The sequence below is a fragment of the Spermophilus citellus genome (assembly GCF_964194105.1).
Source record: "Spermophilus citellus genome assembly, chromosome: 4".
Lineage (NCBI taxonomy): Eukaryota > Metazoa > Chordata > Mammalia > Rodentia > Sciuridae > Spermophilus > Spermophilus citellus.
Window position 1 is genome coordinate 130,296,624 of NC_138185.1, and position 23,621 is coordinate 130,320,244.

Sequence of the window (23,621 nt, forward strand, 5' to 3'; positions counted from 1 at the left end):
TCACAACCCATCTCTAATAAAGGAATCTAAACCAGGCACAAATAATTGGTTATTTTCTTGCATCTTTGGTGAAAAAGGATGAGGGAAAACCTTTGACAAATGAAACTGGACACCATTTTTTCTCACACAAGTTCTAAGGAAAGCAGGTCAACAGTAGATGAAGAACATGCCTATTCAGTCTCTGAAAGAGTCCCACTGACTTAATTTTAAATTCTGCATGCAAGAGCTGGTGGCCTCTTCTTTATTACTTCCTTTTCTACTAAAGCAATACCAAAGTGCAGGGTAAGATGGTCATCTAGCAAGTCACCCAATAGTTCTTATTGTGTACCTGCCATGGGCCCCATAGTATGCTCAAAATGATAGGAAAGATACATGAAGTAGAAATCCTTGCTTTAAGGAACTCAGCTAAACAAGGCAAAATACAAGACCTTTGGACAGTGGCCAATCACACTAAACATATCCAAGTGCTGGAAATGCTAAAAGTATACTAAGAATACAGGACTTGGTAGAAGAGGAACCGTAGTAGGAAATGTTATAGGAGAGGGGTCTAAGTTTTGGAGTTCAAGTTGGGAACTGTTATGGTTTAGATTTTAGGTATTCCCCAAAATCTCACATGTGAGACGATGCAAGAAAGCTAAAAGGTGAAATAACTGAGTTATGAGAGCCTTGATGTAATCAGTACATTAATCTTCTGACAGGTAACTGTAGGAAGGCAGGATGTGGTAGGAGGAGGAGAGTCATTGGGGGTGTGCCATTGAGGTATATATTTTGTCCACAGTGAGGGGAGTGTCTCTCTCTCTCTCTCTCTCTCTCTCTCTCTCTCTCTCTCTCTCTCTCTCTCTCTCTCTCTCTCTCTTTCCTGGTGCCATGTCCTGAGCCACTTTCCTCCACCACACTCTTCCATCATGATGTTCTGCCTCACCTCAGGTCCCAAATAATGGAGTCAGCCATCTATGGACTGAGATCTCTGAAATTTGAGTGATAAATAAACTTTCCTCCTTTAAAAATGTTCTTGTCAGTCTTTGGTCACAGCAATGAAAAGGGTGACTAAAACAGGAACTAACAGTACGTTCATGAGCCTGAAGAGAGAAAGCTAGCTGGAACCTGGGGCAGCCTCTTTAGGAAGCTGTTCTCACATCTGAAACTTTAATATCCTCTTCTGCACCCACCACACAAAGACTGCAAATTAATAACTTATGGTCTGTAGCAGGACCAGTGATGTTTTCTTGAGTGATATAATATTTTATATTGGGAAATTTTATGTAAGAATCTACATTTTTGCTCTCTCTTGAAAAAACCCAAAAGGTCTAGCTGGGCTGGACCTGCCTTCCTGCACAGCAACAGTTGGCTAGAGCTAAGGAGCAGCTACTTCTTGGAAACTTTATTGTACCAGTCCCACCATTCCCAACCATCTGACATTCAACCTGCCTCATAGGTTTGCATGTCTTCATGGTTCCCATAGGCATCATGTGGCCCTTGTTCCTTAAAGCTCTCTAAACGAAGAATTCATTGGAGAGGGAAAAAGTGTCAGCAAAGCTCTTAGTCAAGTGGGTCAGCATATCATAATTATCCACCTTCATTGTTACAAGCAAATGTTCCCTCCCTCAGATGCATTACTAGCTCCATATTGAATTATAATCTGTCTTCCTATAAAGCAGATAACTTTACTCTTTTGTCTTAGCTCTGTCCCCCAGACATGTAAACATCAAGTAGCCTTTCAAATACCTGAAGACAACTCCCATGGCTTATGTATGTCTTATACATACTGCTAATGATCCACTATGTGCCAATTTTAAAACTGAGGATCCAACAATAATAAATAAGACACTCTCTTCACTCTCAAAAAATAATGGTCTACAGAGAGAAACCATTGTTAAGCACAATAAAGGGCAACAGATGCTGAGGCAAGATCCCCACAGTTGAAGTGAAGGCATAAAACCAAGAGGAGATCACTTGAAAGCACAGATGGTACCTGGTGCAGATGGCAGGACTCTAGGAAGAAGGGATCAAGAATAAGGAAAGTGAGGCAGGAAAAGTCAAAAGAGGGAGCTTAATTAGCAGGCTCTCAATATAGACAATCTGGACCCAGTTGCTTGGGGTTTCTCTGAAGAACCATATTCTAAAAATGCCTTAGAACTGGCCCAGGGATAATGGGAAGATAAGCACTAACTCAATGACACTTCCACGTGTTTGAATGTGACTCCTAGAAGGGGTTAACTTCACAAATATGTGCCTGAACAGCACAGTTGCCTTCAGTGATGTTGGGAAATGCCCCAAGGCCACAAATAAGAGTCACTCACACTATCAGCTAGCTTGACATGGGCTACTGGCAATGATGGAATTAGGTGGGCAGAGTAAGAGGACATGCACAGAGATCATGACCTTCATGAGGGAGATAAAACCAGCAGAGTATAAAAGATGAGCAGGTGTTCAGCAAACCAATTAAAGGTAGGGTGGGGGGCAAAGAAAAGAACTGAGAACGTACAGCAGAGAAAACATTATGAGCAAAGACATGGGGATTAAAAAACATGAGGAGCTTCTACAGAACCCACTGTAGTTTGATTGGAATGAAGCATGAAATGAGATGAAGAAATAGGTGTAGCAGAGTACACAATGAAAGAGAAATTTAAAGAAGTAGGCAGAGGTCAGAAAATGAGGCCTTGTATGTCATGCTAAGGTATTTAAATTGTAAACTGTAGATAAGTGGTTCTGGTTTTTTTAGGGTTATGGAACCTTTTGAGAATGAAATAAAAGCTAATGTGTAGCACAAAAGGAGGGTCAGGACACCAAATCTGGAAGCAACACTTTATTAGTGGTGCCACGGCCCAAAGGGATAATTCCCAACGTCTGAGCCCCGAGCACAGCAGGGTTTTTACAGTTTGGGGTACATCAAGGCAAGGGAGTTGCTGCGATTCTATTGGAGGGTGTATTTTACATTCCTTATATGGGTGCAAGTTGTCAGCAGCCTAGGGACTCTTAGCTCATACAGCTTAAGGATTTTACTGCAGTAAGTGTAAAGAGAAATTGCTCTGTCCCTGTTGCTTTGTTTCTTGCTTCTGTTACTGCAGTTATCTTTCACAGGTACCTGTTCACCACTGAAAGCCTCTATAGTTAAACTTCAATAAGGAGAGCTGCTGTGTGTCAGCATGCAAAACCACAGCCTGTCAGCTCTTACAGAAAGATGAGTAGTAAAGTTCCCATTTTGTTCTACTACAAATGGACCCTGTCTCCAATATGAGTACACAAATATCTAAAATGCTGCATACAATGCAACACACAGAGAGATGCCAGAAAGCTATGGTTGGATCAGGTTAAGAATTCCAGCTAGAGATAAGAAAGCACTATTGGTCTTAACCATTACATCAGTCAGGATTCTTGTTTGTAAATGACAGAAATCTATACTAATTATGTCAAAAAATAACTTATTTCAAAGATATTAGGGAGCTCACTAAATCTATTGGGACTCATGACATATTTCTGTTCTCTGTTAGAATGTGAAAAAAAAAAAAATAGGAGAGAGGTGATCAGAAGCCAAAGGAAACAGGCAGTTAGGAACTGTTAAGGTCACTCCACAGGAGCAGTCTGGATATGACACTCAACTCTAGATGCTTTATCAGCTGACAGAGTGCCTGCTAGACCTAAAGCCCCAGAAATAAAAACAATCCAGAATGGCAGGAAAAGCCTAGTACCATTGTTCACATCCAGGTTTCAAGTGACCTGAGAGAGACAAATCTAATGTTAGTTTCCACCACAGAAACTGTTTATGCTGGCGAGAGGCACTCACCCCGGAGCTAGCTGGTGAGTGCCTCTCACCAACATAAACAGTAGACTCCCTGATATGAAAGAGGGGCTCAGATGCTAGAGAGCACATGCCATTTGCCCCCTGCAGAGTGAATGCCATGACCATCAGCTTTTGAGTCTTCTCTACAGAACAACAACCCAGTTTTTCTCAAATGACTGAATTTCAAGCCGCCTTCGCCTGCTTATTCCTGTGACACAGCTTAGTCTTTATCTACACTTCTTAAAGGGTGCTACCAGTTCTGGGAGTCAGTTCAATGTGTGCAATAGAGAGCTAAACCCCTCACCTCGATGCAGTGAGACTCTCCATGTAGCTTCAGATCACCAAATTGCATAAAGGTTTATGAATACAGAAGAAAGCAGAACATTGTTTTCAGCTAATAAGCTAAAAAGTGATAAATATCTTGGAAATCAGACTTCATATAATTAATCAAATCTAAGTATGCGAGTCTCAGAGATTTGAAAATCTTTACCATGTGAGTATATAATTAATCTTTCTGAGATGTTCATGCCCCAAAATACTTTCTTATTGTTAGGAGGAGGAGCTAAAAGCAATGTGGCTTTAGCTGCTTTTGCATAATCACATAGCTGCATGCTACTGACCAATTTCTCTGCAAAGTAGAAAACTCCAGTGGGATCAACCAAGAGTTGGTTTCCAAGAACAGCAATCCAGAGGTAGATGGGGAAAACCACTTCAGAATCCACTCTGGAGTCCTCTGTTTTCCTATGCAGCAAAGTTATAATAAGTCCCTGTTCTGAGGCATAGACTCTTTGGAGTATTTAAGCAGTATAATGGAAAATCACTATACAATCCTCATTGAAGTTGGACTGTGGTTTCACATTTATTTTCCTAGTAATAATATTTTTCATAAATGTGAAGTTTCTGAAATGGTCAAACCCACAAAAAATAAACTGCTGCTTTCAGCCACATTAGTATCCTATTCCCATGCTGCAAAAGACTAATTAAATTAGCATTCTACACTTAAAGGGGAAAAAAATCTCTAACTACCTGCTTTTAAAAGCAAAACCACCACCAAAAAATGTATATATATGCACTTTCAACACAAACCATATTAATTCATGGAAAACTACATTCCAAGAGGCATTTGTGAGTATTTTAAAATCCACAACATAATACCATTTTGTCTAGAAAGAGTAACAGCACCCACATGTTTATAACTTCCTTTTCTCACATTTCCAAAGAAGCAAGAGCCAGCACTGTTGGTTTCATAATAAATTTTACTGCTCTGATATTGAAACTGTTGTTCTAGTCATCCTCACCTGCCTTTTACTCTCTGGTGATATACTAAGCTCCTATGAGTAACTCCAGGGTCATTCACATGACAAGACACAGCCTATCACTCCCTTCCTTTCCATTCTATATTCTTATCTTCCTAGTTTGAAATTTTATCATCCCACGTCTGAACTATTTCACCACCTTCCAACCACTTTCCCTCCCTCCTCTGATCAACCTGTACACAGCTGCCATAATAAACTTCCCAAATCACTATTTTGTGGCCTTCCTGAATATTTCATTGCATGAAAATTCAGCACATTTTCCAACTGTTCAACAAAATGAAGGCCCCTGGATGCACTCAATCTTTCCCTCTTATAGTGTGATGTATCATCTCCCTCTCCCCAACCTCACATGAAATGTTCTGCTCCATTGTTGCCTGTCCACTGGCAGCACAGAGTCCCAGAGGGATGGCCAGCATCAGCAACCTACACAGATCGATTCTGCTTTCCTCGGCATCTCTTTAAGTATCAGCTGGATCCACCTCTTCCATGAAGCTCTCCAAAAATATAAGTCATATGTCTCCATTCTTCCCAACTCTGTACATCTTTAACATCTGTGCATGCCTTTCTAATTATCGTTATCACACACTGCTTAAGGAGGGCAGCAACTGTGCCTGTTCACCTTTATAGCCCAGGTTCTCAATAAATGTCATTTTGCTCCCATCGCATCAGCCAGGGAAGAATCTGAAGCTGCTCCCTGGATGAACCACATTTTTGTGTTTCCTTCTCTTTCTTGGGAGAAGTATTTTCCTGCTAACTTCCCAGAATTTCACTACAACTTTGTTCTTGGAAAAAGTGAAAGAAGGAGACAATCTCAAGTCATTTGAAAAGGAGCCTAGGGAGTTGGAAAGGAGTTTTGGTCAACGCAGAGCTAAATGAAGGACTATGGGAACAATGTCACGCTTGCCTACAGCTAGCCTGTCCTGGTATTTTGACATAAAAGGGAATGACATCCTGTCTTAGCTTTCTTCTATTAATTGAATTATAGGAAAAAAGAAAAGGAAGAGAATTAAAAGGGATGAAAGAGAGACAAAGAAAAATCAGTGCTTATCTGAGAAGTAATATATTTCCATAAGAATACCTTAGTAATTATTGTTGTCTTTCTACAAAATCCTCAAGTAAACGAAGGCAAGTATTATGCTGGCCTTGCTGATTACTAATGCATAATATCTAGTACAGTGCTTAAAGAGTTGGCCCTCAATCAAATATTTGTTGAATAAAGGAATAAAATCTACTTCTATTTGCTAACCTAACGTGACCAAAAGTAATCATTGAGCTGATTACAACAGTTTAAGCAAGTATGAAGCTATGTAAGCTGCCATGTAAAAGGGCTTACCTAGAGCAACATAGGCTGTTGCCCCAAGCTTTCTTTTGAGAGGCATGCATTGCAGCAGATTAGGAAGAGTGACCTGAGCACTGGATGAGGGTGACTAGGAGTAAAAGAGCTTTGACTCATGTGCCCTCCTCTGAATTTCCGCATGGCAAGTATTCAAGACAGTACACATAGCTAGAGTGTAGTTCAGCAGTACAGCATGTGTGCAGTATGCTCAAGGCTCTGGGTTTGATTTCCAGAATGGAAGGCAGGCAGGCACAAAGATAATACACCTATACTAATATCTGGACTTTTCAAAATGCACCAAAGCATTATGAAGATAAAAATGTTTCACTTTCATAACCATCAAACATCTAATGAGATGCTCTAGACCTGGAGGTGTTTACAATATAATTGGAATTATCCTAAGAGGATAAATGAAGATGATTCTATTTTACAACATTCTGTGATGACACATGTGTTTATGTTGTTCTCCGGGGACCAAGGTGGGAAGTGAGTGCACACAGGCATGAGTTTGTTTGTGGTTTCTCTGAATTTATGTTTATGTGCTTTTCCATAAGCAATCCCTGTGTATAAATATAAGTCTCCTTCCCTTTATCAGATTCTTTTCCCCCTTTTCTTTGTCCCTTTTCATCTTCATCCTCTTTGTCGCCTTACCCTCATGAGTCCAAAATTCAGAAATGAAGCATAAATCTTGATATTTCTCATGCTAATTATGCAAAATTTCATATTCCTTCTTCATGTAACACTCTATAATTTCTCAATTATTTTATGTTAAATTATACTGCTTTCCTTTGTAGGTGGTCTCTGGTCATTTAGCTGCTACATCAGTGGCCCTTGACAAAACATGAGTCAATCTTTGTGTTCTCTCCCACTTCAAACTTTCCAAAGGACAACAGGAGGAATCATCTTCCTCAATATTTTTTTAAACTACACATTGCCTCTGTCCAGAATGTAGAGTAGTGGCCTATGACATTTTTATCTGAAACCTACAGCATAAATGACCATGAGTTGAGACTCTCGTATGGTTAAAATTGTTAATGTCTATACAGATACAATGGCTCATTATTTTGTTGTTGTTGTTACTTTTGACATTTGGAAATAATCTGCTAAAAGTCACAAGATCTACTCATAGTTACATGGAAACAAATGGTACAGTGGATAGGAAATGGTATACAATTTCTAATTTAGAAGTTCTTGCTAGGAAACTTTCTCCTAAATACTTTGCAAAAGAAAGAAGGCTAGAAGAGGTAAGTGGTTAATATTAGAGATGTTTTTCAGGATCATACCCTAGACTATTGGAATAACAGACTGCTGAAAAGATACTGTATGAACTCAACAATACAGAGAATGAAGTGACAAGCCACCAGGACTAAAAGAGACTTTCACCAGACCAACATAGATAAAAAGCCAGTATGAGAGAAATACACAACATAAAAAGAGGTCTATCTAATTTACAAGTGAAAATAACTTGGAATTTAAAATAGAAAAATATTCATTGACTCAATGTCTGGAAAGAAATGGCAAAATCATATTTTATATGAGAAAGTGAATTGGTTCTCATTGGTATCATGAATTTGATGGAATACTACCCAGATACACAGCTTGAGAAGTATGGTTGTCATTAGGGTTGTTTCCAAATATTCCAATTCATCTCACACAGTTAAGACTGGGCTCTTCAGTTTGTAGATGGCATTTTATTTAATATCTTTGTGAAGAATTTAAAATGACCAAAGAATCTCTACTTACATGTCTCATTAATAAAATGGTAGTTAAATTTAAAAAAAAAAGACTGGGGTCTTCTCTCCCCACACCCCAACAAAGTTCATCACATCCATGTGATTTGCTTTGGCCAATCAAGTTAGAATAGTAGTGATGTGGACACACTGTGGTAGACATTAAGAGCCCATGAGCAATGAACAACATTCCCTTCCTTTCTTCTGCCACAGTGATTATGAACTAATACAGTAAGATGGAGTCCCTTGCCTGCCAAACCTAGTCCCTGAGTTTCTCAGAGGAATTGACTCCTTTGCTGACTTGTTTTGGATATGCAGAGTAAGCAAGAAATGCATTGTTGGATCAAGCCACTGTGACTTTGGAATTGCTTCTGAAGCACAATCTGGACATACCAACAGAGGATAGAATCACTATAATTAAAATAAAAGGACTTAGCTATATAAAAAGTTGCTTTGACTATAAAGAAAACATTCATCTGTACAGAAACATAAAAATGTGAAAGTAAAAGGAAAAGTGGCCAAAAAGGGGAAAAAATGGTAAAATGTTAGCTTCTTAGGAAGACAATAGTAGAAGACAGTGTCCTATAGAAGATGTTTCGGAACCAGCAGAAGAGTAGCAGAGTAGAGACATTATTTTTCCTCATACCTGCAGAAGCTTCATTCAACTCAAAGCAGAGTGTCCAATAAGTTCCCAATAGACCTTTGGATGGTTTCATCTCAAAAAAGGTAGAGACATGTCCATGATAATTACAAGCAAAGGGAATACTGAGTAACATATCTTTAGACTTAAAAATATATATTTAGGGCTGGGGATGTGGCTAAAGTGGTAGCGCGCTTGCCTGGCATGCGTGCGGCCCAGGTTCGATCCTCAGCACCACATACAAAGATGTTGTGTCCGCCAAAAACTAAAAAATAAATATTAAAAAAATTATCTCCCTCTCTCTCTCTCTCTCTCTCTCTCATATGTATGTATATATATATATATATATATATATATATATATATATATATATATACACACACACACATATTTACAAGTTTAGAAATTATAAATTTTCTTCTTCTTTTCTTTCTTGAGGCAGCCATGGATGTTAGGGCCAGCAAATGTAGAGCCAAAGAAGCAAGTGGGCTGAGGAGGTGCAGGAACTACATCAAGGAAGCAGGTAGGGCTGAACCACAGTGGTCAGAGCTGAGGAGCCCAAGGGAACAGGTAATGTCCAAGCAAGAAGCGGAAAGGGTGAAGAAGATACTTGCCAGAGTCAGGAAACCAGGTACATACAGGCAAACCAATACATACACAAAGTATGATGAGAAATGCGTTTTATGCTTCTAAGATCTATGCAGGGATATCTGGTGCCACTGTAGTTCATGCACAGTGTTACTTATCTGTTGGCCTCAGGAACAATAATTATGTCCACTGTTAACCTTGTGGGATAAAAGGCAGACCCTAGTGCCAGCCTACCTTCCAGTAGCTTAAGTACTGACCAGTACACAGCACACATCACTAGTGCTCTTTTTTACAGAAGCTAAAAGTGTTAAGATGCTCAGTCTTTAAAATCGTACTTAACATGTTCGCATTCATCTTTAGTTCCTTTAATATTTGCAGAAAGGAGATGAACTAGAGAATAGAGGTATGTGATACACATCTTAAAGAGAAAAGGAAAACACCATTCCTAAGCTATCTGAAATATTAGTTCACCCCTTCTGTCCCTCTTGAAAATAAAGTAGGAACCTTTACTCCCAGCAGGAACCTGCCCTCCATGACCAGACAGCTGAGGAATCAATAAAAGCTGAAGGACAAAAAAGAAAACACCAGGCAGAGTGGGAAAGGAATAGGGCTAAATGAAAGCAGGCTTGACTTCCAAAACAACTTAAAACATAACATCCTTTGTTAATAACAAAAATAGTTATTATTTGATTTATTCTTTTATACCTTGTTTTAAAAAAAACTATTAATTTATTTCATCTTATAAAAATGAAAACAGGTAAAATCAAAGGACGCTTTTTGTTTGGCATTATCATTATTAGTCCACCATGTAGAGTTTGAGGATTTCTCTTCACACAATATATATAAACTCTCAAAGGATTTATAATTTCCTTTGGTGTTTCTTCTAGATTTTTATGGAAAACATTTCCCCCAAAATTCTTACAGGAACAGAAACTGAATCTATTGAGATCATACAGTTTGGGGGCAAATATTTTACAAACTATTTTTAAATCAGTTTCTTTAATATCTGAAAACAGTAAATTGGACATTTAAATGACGGAGCTGATAATTTTTATTCTGTAAAATACCTTATACTTTTCTGTTATATAAAAACAAACCATTCTTCTTAAACTTAACCTAAATGGACAATTTATGAGAACTGAAAAAGTTCATAGAATTTCTCAAGGTTCTACAACATAACAGTTCACGCATATTATAGCCAAGTTGAATTGTTCCTTAAATACAGCAAGCTGTTGGATGCCACACAGCCTTACCACTTTTAAACCCAAAGCATCAGAATGAGAAAGGGCCAAAAGGAAGCTCTTTATCTACAAAATAACCTATCTTCATCAGCTTCCTTTAGTCTCAAGAAAAAAATGAAAGTCAAGCTAAAACATCATCTTCCTTGCTTGGAAAAAGACTGCTAAAAGCAGCTTATAAGAATGCCAAGAGGAGAATGTGATTCCAGAAAAAGTATGGGATTGAATCAGAAGGCTAGGATTTCAGTTCCAACTACCTATGTGATCCCGACAATCACATAACCCTCTCATCTCCACTTCCTCGTCTGTGTGATAGGGATAACCCTGTATCAAGAGTTGTTGTGAGTTCAAATCAGATATGTGTGAAAAGTGAATGAAAAGCCATAAAGTAAATAAAATAACAAGATGTATTCTTGTTGTTTATGGTTGTTTGTTTGGTGTGGTGTGGTGTGTGTGTGTATGTTTTACCATTAACTCTAGGTGTCTTCCTAAAAAGCATTCTATGCCAGTGTCCTATACTTGATCAAAAGCCATGAATATCACTTATAACTCTGGAGAACACAGGATCCAAATAGACTGACCCAGCAACTGACCAGCACTTTGTCAGAATATGGTCACAGGCAAAGTTGGTAATCCAAGGAACAAAATCTGTGTCCAGTTCAGCACAGTGCAGCTAAACAGCCAGCTGGGTCACCTCAACCTGAAACACTATGAACATTCTGAAAATGAATGTTTTCAATACATTCTCCCTTCTTCAAACTAGCATCCAAAGTACCTGCCCATTCACTTAGTTCCCATTTTTCCTTGAATTTCCATGTTTGTCCTCTAATATGTGTCCTTGACTTGCATCCTATGATTGATACATGTGCCTAACTCTCCTGGCTCTAATCACAGATTCACCTTTTCCTCTTGTGCCATACTTAGAAAATACCCCCTCTCAATTAAGTCTGGCCCCTGCCTCTGAGAATCTAGGATTCCAGACCAATAGACCACACAATTAAACAATTCCTACCTGTAGGCAGTGTCGAACAAATAATTCTTAAACTATTATTAACTGGTTCTTAATGATGATTTGTAGTCAATCAAAACATCTAAGATTTGAGGATTTTTCTTTGAGTGTGTGTTTAATTTTAATGGCCTCTGAGCATTTCTAAATCTAATTATTAGCAATTTGGAAAAAGAAAATGACAATTGCACATGGGCCTTTGGGAGTCTGGTTGGTTTAGCAGAAGCTGCAAACCACAGTTTTGTTGTAAACATCTCTCCCTACCCTGTCACCTCAAGGTCAATATCTCACAACTCACACTTGTATCCACGTGGAAAGGAGTTTTGCCAAAATGAGACATAGGAAGTCTCTGTGTCCCTAAAAGTCAAGGGTTTCCATGATGGAAAAATTAGATCAGGTCAAAACTAAGCATGCTCAAGTGAAGGGCACCTAGAGTAAAGGGGCAGTGGCACTCTCCAGAGTCCTCTGATGGGATAATTTGACCTAAATACAATGTCATCTTCAACATTTGTTTCAGATCTAAAATCACACAAGGCAAAATTTCAGAAAGGACCAAATGAAAAAGATTAAAAAAAAAAAAGATTTTGGACCCTAAAATTCAGCTGGAAATTTGGCTGGGGCTAGATGGCTAGATTTAGAAAGTAAATTGAATAACATTAATCAAGGCAACTCCAGAATCCACAGACTAATTTATGTTCACAGTTTTTTGTTTTAATTTATTTATTCAAAAAGTAAAAGGGAATCCTTAGGATGACCGGATTACAAAATGGATTCATTCATTGGACATAGATTCACTGAGTACAAAACAAGAGTAAATTATAGTAATACAAATGGAGCAGTAGAGCAGTGATTTTAGATACAGAGGTAAGATGAAGCACGCATCACTTTTACAAAAGGAATGAAGTCAGTATCCTATAGATAAAAAAAGTGAGTAAATACATAGCAATACATGTGCTACAATTAGCAAATTATCCTTTGTATTTTCCAAGTTATTCTGGGTAATTATTTCAAAAGGTGCAAAAAAGAAGCAGGGAAGGAAAGATAAGCAGATCTGGAAAGAAAGGTCATGGATACAGAGAAAAAGAAAATAGCTTGTGAGTAGAGAAAGATAAAACATATTGAGCTTTACAGATAGGTAGAAACTATATTTCAGAAAAGTAGACAAGTCCAGTTGGAAAATAGTGTGTTTAGTATTAAAAGTCCAAGCTGCTAATAAGTAAGTGGTGCGGTCTAGCCAAGGCAACACTGCCCACATGTCTGTGTATAGGTTCAAAAGGCAGCCAGGACAGAACGGAGTTAAGGCCAGACTGAGAAGAAATCTAACACATTAAGGCATGTGGGCAATTAGGTGATGGTGAACTAAGGCATAACACCATGAAAAGATTGCTTTAAGAACATCACTTGACAGTGAATATTCTCGACATCTATTAAGACTTCCTCACTTCTTCATTACCTCTTTGTTTTTTATTTAAATAATGTGCCATTGCATCAAACTTAAAGATAGATGGAAAGAAAACACTTATCCCAAAACCACTTCCAAAGCTGTAATTCCCTAGTTTTGCTAGCTATCTATACATTGACTTTACTTACCTTCTATTTCTTCTTTCCACTTTCCTCCCTCCTTCCCTCCCTTCCTCCTTTCTACTCTTCCTTCCTCCCTGGACACAAGAAGTCACCAATTCAAAGAGACTTCTCCTTTATGGTCTCAAGAATCTACAGTTAACCAAAGATCCCCTATCAGAGGCCCTTGTTACCCAGAGTAGAATAGTGCAATCCTATGCGACAGCCATTGAGGCAGTCTTTCTGTCATCACACAGCACACTAAACCTCATGGTACATATTCTCCAATACTTTGCTCCTGTGTTTCCTTGTTTACGCAGGCTCTACTCTCTGCCCAGCATGCCTATAACCCTCTCAGTCTGGGAAGTCCATAACTTTCTTTCAAGATCCAGCTTAGCTGTTCTCCCCTCCATACTCTCAGGGGTCTTGACCAATACCTGTATTTTAGTAGGTATTCGTTACTGTGATTGTTGCAGGGCTCTCTTCCCCTTTATATACTACGTCACTAGAAGATAGAGGCCATGTTCTACTTGTCTTTATATCCAGCATTCAAAAGAAATTAATGCATATTGACTGAATTAAAGAAACTGTCTTAGGTCAAAGCAGAAAATGTTGTTTACCTGGGAGATCTTCTTATCCAATTCCCTACCCATCCTCTTCATTTCATACTTTTCTGGTCATGTAATTTTCTCTCACTCCTCTCTGCTCTGTTTTGTCTACCTCAAATTCCTTCTGACTGCTTCTCTGCCTAGGAAACTTCTATTTATTATTTAACTTTTGGCTCACTGCTATCTCGTTAGTAAAGCTGGCTTTGACTTCTCTTTTCTTGTCTCCAAAGTACACTCCATCATCACACTCAATCACTCTGGGAGCACCTCCATTACCAAGCATGAATCTTACACAATTACTTCCTATTATGCCTATTTCTATGGCAAAGCTGAGGCAACCTTTAGTTTACTGCTTTTCTGGAGCCAGAGTTTTAGGTTTTGTGAACTATCTAGGCTCCAAACAACTACACAACTTTACTCTTATAGTGCAAAACCAACTACAGCAAATAAATGGCTGTGTTCTAGTGAAAGTTAATATTACAAAAACAGGTAACAGGCATCATTTGGCCATTCTAGAAACTTAATCAATGTTCATCAAATTAAAATCAATCTGGCAATGTTAGAAACCCAAATGCAATCCCTGCCCTCAAATGATTCACTTATCCCATTCCAAATTTGTCAATGGTGGCAGCCTTGAAGACTACTTCACAGACAAATCCACAATAGGAACTCAATAACCAGTCATAGAAACAATCCAAATGGGATGTAAATGAGGCTTTGGGGCTTGTCTTTTTGCCAAATTCCCACCCTTCCTAACCTCACCTTAAAGGGAAATTAAATCTTAACTAAATGTTCTTGTCACTAATACTGACCTCCCACAAATAGACAACCTTTACTTCTAAGAGGAACAACTACTCCAAGACTCCATACTGTGCCTCCAACTTGTACTTCGCCTTCATCTCAGCTTCATCTCAGCTTCTGATATTATGTGCTTAAAAACAACATTATCTCAAAGCAGCAGGCAAATAGAAATAAACTTCCACTCTAAAGTGGGCCATGGGTTTCAACCTAAGCAGTGAAAACATCCTGGTGTTCCACAGTATTGTTCCAAGCAGTTCTGAGCACTAACCTAGATCCTTTTATATAAATAACATAATAACCAGGAAAATGAATAAGGAAAAAAATAAGATGAAAAAAGAGAAGCTTATTAAGTTGCAAACCTCTTGAGGCAGGAATCATGTCTTAATCATCTTTCCCAAACAAAATACCTGGCCTATATTAAGAAATTTTTGGTAATGAATGAATTTATGAACCTAAGCACCTAGATAATTTAGTTGCCAAAACACACACTTTCTCTAAATTATCTCAAAACGATGCTTTAAAATTAGCTCAATCCTTAGGGAAGTTTGAAAACCTTCCAGGTGTAAGTGGGGGAATAATCCATGCCCTCCTTTTTCCAGCAGACTCACCATCTTGAGTGTTTGGACTCAGGATTTGTGTTCTGAGTTCCTCCAGGCTAATTCCCAGACACTTGCAGATCTCCTCAGGGCTGTAGGGTTCAGAATGAAGGGCATCCTCTGTGACCAACAGCATTTCTTCCAAACTAATCCCTAGTTCTGTCTGCACCTCTTCCAGTCGCAGGACTTTGTCCCATTGCAAGCTTTTGTACTTAGCCAGGAGCTGCAAGTTCAAACCAAGACATCAGTCAATATTCATTCCAGGATTGATATATACTATTCTAATTAGTTAGAATCAACTTTCAGCTGTTTAGGGTTTTGTTGTTGTTGTTTGTTTTCTACTCAACCTATTGAAATTTCCCACCATTGCTTGGAAGTGCATACTGAGATCGGATGTTTGCAATTAAACATAACTACATGATACTCACAGGCTAGTTAGATACCTGTAATAAAACATATATATACACATACATATGCACATGTGTACACACGCAAACTAATCCCCCACTGATTTTTTTTCTTAGTCTATCACCACTTTTCCCCAGGGCTATTTATTTGAATAATTTCATTATTTTATCCCTATTCAGTTCATCTCTACTACATCTCTCTATATAAAGTCTAGAGAAAACTGATCAACTCTTGTGTGACCTGGGTCCTGAGATGAACACTGTATGCCTGATTTCATTAGAGCACTTCCTGTTTACTACATGCCTCTATGAAAATGCCTAATGAGTTTAAGTGTCTGGGCATTTAGAGTCAAGTCCCAGATTTTAAATGAAAACCTCATTGGTGACCTTATGAAAAATCCTTTCATTAGGTCGCTGGTAGTAGTGAAGCTGTATGTTTCTCCACACTCAAGAAAAAAGAGCCTGGCTTTCAGTTGTGTCCTGAGGCAGACCCACAAACTGATGGAGAGGGTAGAATACAAACCAAGTCTTTCTAACCAGATCCACTTATGGGAATACCAGTCCAAAATATATTATTTCTCTCATTTTCCCCAAACCACTGACATTCCTTCAGAGCAGGTGGCAATCAAAAACAATGAAGATTTCTCTTCCTAAACAAATCATTGCCTGGGTGTGAGGACAGCAGGTGCAAAAAAGAAGCAAGCAAGAGAAGGGGAAATTTGTCTTCAAGGAAATGTGCATCTGATTTGCTCTTCTATTTTGTTAATGATTTGATTTTCTTTCTTTTAGAGAGGAAGCAGGATTTACCAAAAGACTATTGTAGTTTGGTTAGGGACACTCATTTCTAAAGAATGTTAATAACAGAAGTTCTTATATTTATTAATCATCTTTTTTAAAACCCTGGCTCATACATTTGAAAAGAGTTAATGATTTTAAGGCAGAACTGGGAAAAGAGACAATAGAACTATGTTTTTTTATTCAATTATTTCACAGAACATGGTGCCACTTTTAAAGCAAAGACAAGCTAAGACCTTTCTTCTGCCCTTATTTGCTTAGCACATTTAATTAGTGTTTATTGGCAGTGATGGGTTGATAGCGCTACCAAATGACCACTCATTCATTCATTGAACTCATTCATTCATGTTCTATATGCCAATGTATTCCAAAAATATTTTGAAAAAACTTATAAAGTCAAACAAAATACAAAATAAATATACATTTATTTTATGTGGAAAAAGCAGAAGTCAATGATCTCATACAATAATGTTTTCTGTGAAATGTATCCAGAATCCAACCAAGATAAGCAATGAAGCTAACAAATATAGTTTGTTTCAAATATGTTGTTTGCTTCTTAAAATCTTCAACAAACTTAGAAGATAGGTATTAGTACACTGAGAGATGAAAGTAATTTGTCCAAAGTCACCTAACTAGTAAATAACAGAGTTAGAAATTGAACTCAAGACCTATAGCTCTTTCTTGTTTCCCCCAGGCCACATTCTTAATGAGGTACAGATGATATCTATGCTGTGTTACTCCTATTAGTTCAAATCACTGCCTAAGTCTTGGAAAGGCGTTTCTAAGTATAAACTAAGGTTTTTGCTAGAACTGAACATTCCAATTATTTAAAAAACACTTTGAAAATAAAGAAAAAGGAAAAACATCAGAGAATATCTCCTTATAATAAAAGAGGGCACTTTTTTTAAAAGAGAGAGAGAGAGAGAGAGAGAATTTTTTGTTTTAATATTTATTTTTAGTTTTCAGCGAACACAACATCTTTGTTTGTATGTGGTGCTGAGGATCGAACCCAGCGCTGCATGCGTGCCAGGCAAGCGTGCTACCACTTGAGCCACATCCCCAGTCCCGAAAAGAGGGCACTTTCTAAGAACTTTTCAGTCACAAGTTCCCATCCTAATTCTCACTTAACTAGTCACATTAGCTCATACATTTGATTTTAAAAAAAAAAAAACCTGGGCCAGTGATGTACAGGAAGAAAGCCTGTGAGGGATGCCTGAAGCCCACGATTCAGTTTTCACAGGACCCCCCTATATCCTTTTCCCTAAAGACAAGAGAACTAACATGCAGAAGTTCACATTCACTCCAGCAATATCTCAGTTTTCTGTTAGCCCAATTGTCCACTTGGCCCTCAGCTGAAGAGTCTACACAGCCAACTTGGTGTGTATTTCAATTAAGGATGAAATATACCACATGTCCTCAACAACAGCTGCACAGCCCATCATCTGTCAAATTGCACTACACTGGAAGAGTAAAATAGGAAAGCCGCTTAAGCCTGCTGAAATTTGGCTCAGGAAGCAGAGAGATGACTTGCAGATGAGGGAAGTGGGTGGGTAAGATTGCTGTTGCTCAAAGACAGAATTTCATGAGGGAATTCATCACTTATGGTCCTGCTGACTGGCCTACTTCACATTTGTGGGGCAGGGCTACAGGTCATTTCGTCACAAGTTCCTCACTCAGTAGCAGGGTGGGGAAATTAGAAAAAGCAGTTCTTTGTCAACATTCACCATCTTCTTTTTTCCACAGCAAACCCATTAGGTGTTCACATCAGATACTACTTCTGGGAGGTTCCTAGCTCTGTCCCATGATCCATGGACATGAAAACAAGCAACACGTGATTTGTTGGGTCAAGGAAAGAAGCACTGATATACAGTGATAGGATAATGTCTAAGGCAGCTTTGTCTCAGAAGCAGGCCCTCAGACAAGAATGGGGGGCAAGAAGTTGTGGGGAAGGTGATCCTAAAGAGCACTACTAGAGAAGTGGAAAGTGAGACAGGAAAAGGAGTCAAACACGAAGAGCACTGATATTGACAGATGAGAGTAAGTCTGTGGGGCCCTCTGAGAACTGCATGTATAAACCTCAGCTATAACTTACACAAAGGGGAAGAGAACTGGGATATTTACCACTAACTCCTACTTATAACTGGTTAAAGAGGCTCTCAAGGGAATGAGATTCCAAGTCATCTCAGATTCAAAGTAAAGTACTAAGTACTCTCCTACAACCAGAAAACGTTCTCAGTCCAAAAACGGCCCCATTAAGCAGAGTTCAAAGATATCGACCCTATCAGAATCTACGTCTATTCAACTATCTCATTGTATTAACCTGTCAAAGGAAAAAGTACCAAGTTTTCTCCTCACCAGGTCAGCAAAAAGAAAAGCTACCTTTAAAAACAGCAATTCATTCAACAAGCTACGTTCCATACAACATAAATGCTTATGATAAAAATTTTAAATAATACCTAAAAGTTCAAAGAACAAAAAGAAAAATAAAATCATTCATAATCACCCCCAATGAATTAACCATCAACTGGGTTTTTTTGTTTGTTTGTTTTTTCTTTTTTTGGTGCCAGGGATTGAACCCATAGGTGCTTAACCACTAAGCCACATCTCCAGCCTTTTTAAAGTTCTATTTTGAGACAGGATCTCAATAAGTTACTTAGTACCTCGATAAATTGCTGAGGCTGGCTTTGAACTCGAAATGCTCCTGAATCAGCCTCCCAAGCTGCTGGATTACAGGCATGCTCCAAAGCACCCAGCTTAACTGCCATTTTGATAATGATCCTATCTTACTTTTCTTTCTGCATGCCTACATATATAGTCTGACATAAATGGAATCATACATAGCTGCTTTTATTGGGGATACTCTAAAAAAATCTTTCCCCTCAACCTTCTTCCAACTACACAGAGCCCTTCTCCAGTATTCCACACCACATAGTGACCTCTGTTCATGTACCATCCATAACTACCATGAACACATTCACTACATTGACCTTCCCAATTCTTAGTCATCCCCATTGTCATGTTTTCCATATTAGTTTGCAGCCCACAGAATAATTCTAGTTGTGCCAATGGTCCTACTACAATCCTCTCCACACCCTCCCTCAACACAAGTTCTTTTCTCTAAGGCAAACTTATCGTGTTCAGGATCCCATTTATGCTTAATTCCTAAGGGAAACAATGGAAAGAACAGAGGCTAAGACAGACTTGGACTCCTCCATTCACTTCAAAGATATCACCACACTACTTGGCCTGAAATTCCAAGTATGTAAAATGAGGCATTCACAAGCAATTGTGAAGATTAAATAGTAATTTAAAAAAAAGTAACACCTTCCCTGGTCTAGAAGAGGCACTCTGGGAGGATCAAATTTTCTTTCCTCTGTACATTCTTCTGACTTTTAGCCAATTCTCTCCCATTTGACTCCTTCTTCTATGCCTTCAAACATATATGAATGTTTACTACTTTAAAATTCCTTATTCTTACCTTTCCATTGCTTTCCAACAACTATAACAGTGGCCATCCTCACCACTTCCAGGCCTTCCCTAGCCATTCTAACCATTGAATATGGTCTCCCAAAGACTTCCTAATCTCCAAAACCACTTGCAAATCCATTGGTTTTTTTTCTCAGACCCCTTAATATTTATTTATTTGTTTGTTTGTTTATTTATTTATTTAAATCACGCACGCGCGCGCACATGTGTGTTTGTGTGTATGTGTGTATACGTGTTTGTGTGTGTTTGTGTGTGTGTGGTACTGGGGATTGAACCCAGGGCCTCATGTGTCTAGGCAAGCCACCAAGATACTTCCCCATCCCTTTTGAAACTTTGAGACAGGTCTCACTAAGTGAGAACCTGCAAATATCCCGCCTCAGTCTCCTAAATAGCTGGGATTATATGCATGTACTATCAGTCCTGGAATTCTCTTAATTTTTAATTAATCCATAATCTTAGACCTTTCTTGGCACCCACTTTCAAATTCCCTGTTGCATTGGCTTTCATAGCATTGAATTTTCCTGGTTTCCCTCTTGCCTCAAATGTATATATCATTTCCTTCCAGCACTCATCTTTTTTTTTTCTTTTCTTATTTAATTGAAGCCATCTCCCAAGCTTATTCTGATCTTCTGAACCTCTCTTGCTATATTTTTCCCCCAGCAAACTGAATTTAGCTATTGGTTTCAACTAACTACTACCTTAAAACAACTACATCTGAAGGGTATATCGGTGACCAACAGACACATTCAAAGCTAAAATTACCAAATACTTGTAAGAAAATTCCATGAGGGAATTCCAGTCACCTTCCATCCTACCTTTGTCAAACCTCACAGCAGCAACACCATACGTTTTACTCATCATTTCAGCTGGAAGCTGCAGCCCTTATGAACTCAATGCTTTTCCTTCATTTGTGCACATCTGCATGCAATGAGTGTTTACTGAGTACCTGGCACTTCCCTGGCCCCAGGCAGACAGACTGCAATGACTGAGGCACACATGCCTTTAGACCACAGGGAGTTCACAGCTACCAGAAGAGACAGACTGTTAAATAAACATTACACAGTGAAGAATTTAATCCAATTGTGATAAACTGCTCTAACTGAAAAATGTAAGATGTGCTTAGAGTATATACAAAAGCACTGAATCTAATGAGGGTAGGGAAGATGTCCTAGAAAACTTTTCAAAGTTATGGCATACATGTCAAAAGGAAAACAGAAAAACAATCAGGAGGACTTGGATGCAACCCTTTACAAGGTCCAGTGATAGCTTCTCTCATCTCTCTTTCTTTGTATCCTACCCAATACTCTTTAAGACACACTTCTCTTCATCAAGTCAAAAGTTTCTGCTGTTGGAATAATATTTCTCAAATCCCCTGCTAACAACATTAATTAATTAATGTCTCCCTACTATTTCCAGGACTAAGTCTGGGTAATCCTTAATACAACACTGAAGGGCCTGCCAAGGCCTGTTTCCACTGAACATATTACCAGTTCCCCAGTATGTCCCCCCGCTGCCATCCAGCTTGGACTCACCATTCTCTGAAAACTCCATGCTAGAGTCTTGGCAGTATGCTCTATTGAATCAACAGAATGGAGGAAATTGGCTACATTCTTGGGTATTTGGTTTTTCCCTGCTCAAATTCAAGGAAACTGCCAAAGACCTAAGAATATTATGCCAACTCCTCCTCACATTCTATCAGACAAAGAATAAGTTCCATATTGACCACTAAGTGGAAAGAGCTGAAAAACTGGATGAGTGATGGTCCCTGACCAGAAAGGCCCTCAAAAGAATCACTGGAAATATTCCCTGAAGTGTCAAAGGACCACATGAAACTCTCTCCTTCACTGCTCCACACATTGCCACAAAGAGTTGAGGATATGCAAAAAGCAACAGTATAATTTCTCTTCCCTACTTGACTTCCCATAATACTTATTATTGCCATCACAATTTTATCCCTCAATGTAACTAAAGGATACTCTCTTTTATAGACATAATATATTTCTGGAAAAGTTTAAGCCACTAAATACATGAAAAATATGAAGGATTTTGTGCCCATTAAAGATTCCTACCACTTTGTTAATTTAAGAACATAAAAATGTGCCTCACTTAAAAGTATCATTTACGCAAGTAATAATTATAAATCTCTACTGAGTTTTCTTTGAAATGTTTTTAATTTTAGTTCAAATGCTCTATAAGATTATGACTTTTAATGAATCTAAATCAATTAGTTTTTGAAAGCTAGTGGAGAGAGGCAGAGACAGAGACAGAGAAAGGAAACAAGAATAAAAGAAACTCAATATTAAAGTAAAACAAATAAAAATCACCTCTATTGGTTTAGTGTACTTCCTTGTGCTAACTAAATATGAAAGACACTCAATTTCAAAAAAGGATTTAAGGAAGATAGGAGAAGAAGAAAAATAAACGTTATTCATTACACCTTTGCCCTGTGGAGCTCTATCTAAAAGTATCCTAACTAGCCATTCTCCACTGACATATTATTGTCTGCAAACACAAAAGTTTGTCCTGATTGAGATAAGCCTCTTTACCTTTTAACATGAGTTTATTTTCTTATTTGATAAGACTTATTTCAAAGAAAAATTAATTCTACTCACCTACTACCAAAATGGAAGAATGAAAACATAAACCATGTTGCAAGGAAAATATGCTTAACAGAATCTCAGTCTACATTACTAAGCAAAAACATATTCCTCACATCAACATCTCTGGATACAGCACTTATCAGCAATTTTATCTTCATTTCCCTATTGTACAGAACCTTGGATTCTAATGATCCGCAGCAACCTGATATAGAAAATTGTCTCCATTATGATGAAGTCTCCCACTTTTCCTCCATATTTTGAAAGAGAGGAAATATTATGTATTTTAAACAATGTGTCTTATCTACATCATTTGGGGAAAATATGTGGCCAAATTCAAATTCATCAAATTCAGATGTCAATTTCACTGACCAAAGTACCTCTAAAATGAATATGGAGCTATGTGTTAAACTCAGAGGATATCCTCCAGAATAGGAGGTTGTGGAGTGGATTAAGATCTTCAGTTACTACTGTTTCTGAGTGTTTCTTTTTCAGAAACACTTTTAGTTAACTTTTAAGAGACATTCCCCTCATACCACAATTTTATTCCTCATTTTCTTCTTGCTTCTTTGGACCAGAGTAGTGACAATATGAACCTTTTCAAATGTCACCTGTGGCTCTAGTAGAGGATATATAATTTCGTGATAGAACTTTCAAAATAATATTGTGTATGTCTGAGGTCTTCTTAGGAAGACAACACTTACTCATCAACCTCAAGATAAAAAGTCAACAAGAGTAAACCTCAAACAAATAAGACTAATTTCTTCCATCTCCCTAAAGAGGAAGAATGTCCTAAGGGAGTAAAAGTTCAATGAACCCTTGATATTGAAAAACTTATTGTACTCCTTTTGTGTATATGTACTGATCAGATGCTATGAAAAGTTCAATGTTAAAACATTTTTCTACATAGGTTTTATAAATTATCTTAATAAATTTCAAATATAAAGCATTTAAATCTTGATCTGTTTAGAAAGAAGGTATAAACCCTAAAACAAACAAAAAAAAAAACACTTTTATTTTTCTGGCTTATCATATCTCTCCTCTCCCTAGCTTCACAACCTCATAATGCAGGAGTAAGAAGACAAGTGCTTAGTCACAAGGGATAACTGCACCTACATCTCCACAGGATCTAGGTC

At 38.1% G+C, this 23,621-nt stretch overlaps 1 protein-coding gene across 6 annotated transcripts in view; it reads right to left on the reverse strand.

The window, feature by feature from the left end:
- GALK2 (galactokinase 2) overlaps positions 1 to 23,621 on the reverse strand; it is a 125,235-nt gene that overhangs the window by 16,854 nt on the left and 84,760 nt on the right. For all 6 annotated transcript variants that reach the window (XM_081292148.1, XM_081292149.1, XM_081292152.1 and 3 more), the window contains one exon: positions 15,213 to 15,423. In XM_081292148.1, the coding sequence (XP_081148274.1) occupies positions 15,213 to 15,423 (211 nt within the window). The remainder of the gene's footprint in view (positions 1 to 15,212; positions 15,424 to 23,621) is intronic.